Source organism: Cupressus sempervirens, chromosome 10 (genome assembly GCF_028749045.1).
Source record: "Cupressus sempervirens isolate cs-2001-9-10 chromosome 10, ASM2874904v1, whole genome shotgun sequence".
Taxonomy (NCBI): Eukaryota; Viridiplantae; Streptophyta; class Pinopsida; order Cupressales; family Cupressaceae; genus Cupressus; species Cupressus sempervirens.
In genome coordinates, this window is record NC_143127.1 from 708,930,989 (window position 1) to 708,935,720 (window position 4,732).

The 4,732-nt window shown below is 42.1% G+C and overlaps 1 protein-coding gene across 1 annotated transcript; it reads right to left on the bottom strand.

Annotated features, from left to right (window-relative positions):
* Positions 1-3,303: 3,303 nt before the first annotated feature.
* On the bottom strand, positions 3,304-4,335 carry LOC149535790 (uncharacterized). The gene has a single exon (XM_089807342.1). The coding sequence runs from the start codon at positions 4,333-4,335 to the stop codon at positions 3,304-3,306; it is 1,032 nt and encodes a 343-aa protein (XP_089663468.1).
* Between the last annotated feature and the right edge of the window lie 397 nt (positions 4,336-4,732).

Consider the following 4,732-nt stretch of genomic DNA (forward strand, 5'->3'; position numbering starts at 1 on the left):
AATTGACAACACTCATCTTATAGCTAGAAAGAGAACTTGATGGAAACCCTCACCTGAAAATTGGGTCAAACTTAATTTCGATGGTGCTACTAGAAAGGAGGAATCAACAGGGGGAGGGATTGTCAAGGACTGTAAGGGAAGGATGTTGTTGGCTTATGTTGGTCTGTTAGGGAAAGTTTCAAATAATGTTGCAGAAGTGATGGCTCTATACTAGGGTATAAAGTTTTTCTTGAGTGTCGGATGGCTAGATGTGCAAGTTGAAGGTGATTCTAAAGTCATTATTGAGACTATTAAAGGAAATATGCAGGAGGGATGGGCTATCAAAAGTATTATTGATGACATCAAGTACCTATTAGCCACCCTCAATAGGTTTGATTTGAATCACATTTTTTGGGAGAGAAATAGCATGGTTGATGGTATGGCGGTGGTTGGCTTAAAGTTTGAAGGGCTAAGAGGTTGGAGGAATTTGAATGCTTTGCCAAATTTGAGGGAGTTAGTGAATAAAGAAATAAATAATGATGAATCCTAGCTGGTTACTTTGTATAATGTTGTTGAGCTGGAGGGGATGAAATGTACTTGATGCTTATGTGGTAAGGAGAAAAGGCTTGGGTATAGGCAATAATTATAAGTCATGGCCCAAAAATTGGAAGTTTAAAATGGGGGATTTTTTATTCATTTCCCTTTATGGATCATCTTACGTCATGCAAAAAAAAGATTTATTTTTTATAGATTTGTGGTGTGTTGGGAATGATGGAAACAAGTGGGGGAATGATTGTGGCAGCCGATTCATGATCTTTCTCACCAATTTGGCAGGTTCCATTATTACTATTAATTGTAATTATCATCTCCATTTAAGGGTTTATCTTTGTGAGAGTCAAGTATTTTTTAGGGACTGGGATTTGAATAGAGAGAGGAGAGAAAAAAATTACAAAGATGGGAGGTAACCTGGTGCACATTGAACTAGCAATGATCGATGATAGTGTGAGGAAGCTCTTGGTCTGGTACATACTGAAGGAGAGCGGTTTTCTTCCGTTCATGGAGACTCTCAATGGTCACGATGAGAATTGTTTTATGCAGTTTGTTAACTCATGGGAGAATCACAAAGTGACTATTAATGGTATCTTGTTTCACGTTTTAGAGGATGTGATTGCTATGGTGATAGGCATGGCGATGGGGGGAAGAAAATGGTAGAAGGTGACACGGGTGACTGATGAAACAAGTCTACACCATTTCTTTGTGGAGGGTGAGGAACCAGTTCGACATAGAGGGGGTTTTATGAGGGAGAAACTACCTTGCTCGTGGAATGAGGTTTGTTTGATTCTGATGAAATATCTTACCCTAGAAGGAAGGTATGGAGTTTTTTAATACTACTATTTTCCTGTTCTTAATCATTTTCGACACTATGATTTTCTTTCACTTCCCTTCTTCTTGTTGCATGATATTGAGGATACTATTGTTGATGTGGAAGATAAAATGGGAAGGGGGTTTAATTTTACTATTCTACACTAGGGTTTAATTTTTAGGTTGTACAAATTTCACCTTGCCTTGGTCCCCCCTAGGAGTGTGGAAGTTGATATTCCTGTTCACTTGTACCCCACGCCCCAAATGGCCTCCCTTAGGATTGTGGGTCCTAAAGCCCCTACCCCTCAACCCTCTCCTAGTGGGTTCCTAGTGAATCCCTCCCCTAGGGGAAAAAAGGAAAAGGTAAGGAGAAAATGTAGACAGAGTCAGAGGATGAGGGGAGAGGGGGAAGGAGGAGGTCGGGGAGGTTGGCTAGGTCTTAGGCTAAGACGAATTTAAGGGAGGGAGCCTCATAGGAGGAGGAATCAGATTTTGAGGATTCAGGCTGCCACAAAAGAAGAATGAAGGAGAAAACTATTAAATTTGGAGTGGGAGGTACAGAGGAGGTTGAAGAGGAGATTTCTAATTCCTCCAGGTTGAACTCGGGTAATGGCAAGGAGGATAAGGAGGTGTCGCATGTCTTGGTGACAATTGTGCCCAGCTATGTGGACCTAACAAAAGATCAATTCCCCGAAACGGTGGACAGGATGCCTTCCCCCGTTATGATCTCCTCCCCTGTTAAGGCAGGTTCTAAAAAGGCCACTAACCCCCTTGTTGTGCAAGATACTCGAGCTGACAAGGACAGACATCTGGGTGATTTGGATAAGGCTGCTAATGAGCCGCGAGAGAGAATCTAAGCATTGGAGGAAAGAATGGGACTGTTGACCAAGTTTACGGTTCAAGTCACTCATGTGGCAGCTACCACTCTGTGCATGTTGAAGGATGTTGAAGGGGACTTGCCCAGGGAGGACTCCAAGCTGCTTTTTGACTTCCTAGTGGAAGACTGGGCGAATGTCCTTCTAGGGAGGAAGGAGGTCAAGAAATCTTAAGGGTTTCCCCCTTTTTTTTGCATGTTGTTAATCTATTGGTTTATAGACTTTTTCAATTTTAAGGCTACCACGCCTTTGTTTTTGTTAAGTGACTTTAGCTTGTTAACATGCATTTTGTTTAAAGCCTGTAGTTACTTTTATAATTATAGTATAAACTTTTGTTGCTTTTTTAACATGCATTTTGTTTAAATCCTATAGTTACTGTAATAATTATAGTATAAACTTCTATTTTTGTTTTAAAAAGCATTAAGGGTTAGTTATTTTATGATGGTTATCAGTTGGTAGTCATCTAGCTAGTTTGTAATGGGCTAGTCCCCTTGTTTTGGCTGCTTTTATTTCAAAAACATAATTTTTTTATTAATTGTTAATTCCTATAACCTAAATAAAATGTTGTTTGATGGGAGTTTCAAATAGTCACGGACATCGAAAAAAAAAATAGTGATGTTCTCCCTTATGAAAGCAAGGATCTGGTAATAATAATAATGCAAGAGTGACCCCACATTACAATTTTAAAAAAATAAGAAATATATTATAATTCAGAAATTATAAATTATGAATATTATTTCTTTTCTTAAAAATATGACAGAGCTTAAATGCTTTAACTAGGAAGAATATATTCTTTCCTTCCTTATTACAGAGCCCACTGCCGCTCATCGCTCAAACACCGTTAAAGATGTTTATAAAATGTTTCGTGAGAATGAAGATATATGTAGCATTACGAGATCAAATCTCAACCACTAAGCATCAATTTAAATCCTAGTAAACTTCGATAATAATTCAACAAGCTACACAATTTTTACCTTCCACTTGTTGCCCTACATAATTTATTACAGTTTGAAAACAAGCAAAACCAAAAACCCAAAGTCGTCTTTTGTATGGGGAAGGCAATTGCAAAGAGCATAATCCCTGTTCCTTAGCAAGGGGCCAGCGGATATCCACACAAACACATATTGTTAGAATACGAAGACACGGGAAACACTTTTACATCCTTCGCCTGAGGAATCTGCCCACACAAATAGTTATAACTCACATCAAACCGCTTCAGATTCTTGAGACCCAATACCGCCGCAGGAATCGAACCAGTGAACTTGTTCCTCTCGAGTCTTAACTCCATCAGTTTCGACAACTTCCCCAGCGCCGCCGGAATGGCGTAGGTCAGGTTATTATGGTGCAAAGACAACAATGTCAGCGCTGAAAGATTTCCGTACGACGAAGGAATGCCGCCCACCAACATATTATTGGCGGCGCTCAGTATGATCAGCGACTTTACCGAACCCAACGACTCTGGAAGAGGCCCGTAAAACAGATTATCGTTGAGATGAATTTGCTGGAGTTTTGTCTGGTTATCCATGGCGGCCGGTAAGGTTTCGGTCAACCGGTTGCCGGACAAATCAAGTATCTGCAGCTCACTCAGCGTCGTTATTCCCGGTGGCACAAGTCCTCGCAGCCGGTTGCCGCGGACCCTTAGAACTTTCAGCTTGCTCAGCTTGGGAATCCATGTGGGTACTTTGCCGGTGAGATCGTTGTCGGAGAAATCAAGAGTGCGGAGCTGCGTGAGACCGGCGATTGCGTCGGGGATTTTGCCGGTGATGTTTTTCCATCCACTTAACCGGAGGATTAAGAGAGCGGAGAGATCGCCGACGGATTTGGCAATTGTGCCGGTCATGAAGGCGGTCGTGTTGGACGCCGGGGCTGTCAGATCGATCAGAATTACTTTTCCGGTGCGGGTGTCGCAGGTGACGCCTTTCCATTTGGCGTTGCAGCAGTCTTGGCCCTCCCATGTTTTCAGCGCCCCCGACGGATCTTTTTTTATGCCGGCTTTGATCTTTAGCAGGGCCTTCAGGTCATTCACGCTGCATTGAGTGCCTGCTTGGACTCCATGTGACCGTGAGCTTAGGAAGAGCACGCATATTGAGAGCCATGTCAGAAGCTTCGAGCTCGCCATGGATATATGTTACACACAGCTTTTCAGCTCATCAGGGGAAGAGGTAGTTTGAATTGAATGTGATGGTTGTTTCTGTATTTATAGGGAAAAGGTGGTGAAGGATTTGTGGATAGGGCACTGTACAGCAAGGCGAGGATTTGCATGTATGGGAATTCGTGTGGCTTTTGTTGCTATGAAGGGCCAATCCAACCACATTACGAGAACTAGGGATTCGAAAGCGAAATAGATTGAGTTGCTTCTGCTTTCCGTAAAGTGAACTGCTTTAAATAACGAGTGGCGATTGTTAGCTTTTGGAAGCCAGCGCAGGTGATCAGCCTGAGGTGGCGGCTTCTTGTCTCCCGATGGGTGTTAAATAATTGGAATTTACATGCAGAAAAGAAGCATGGATTTGCGGTGG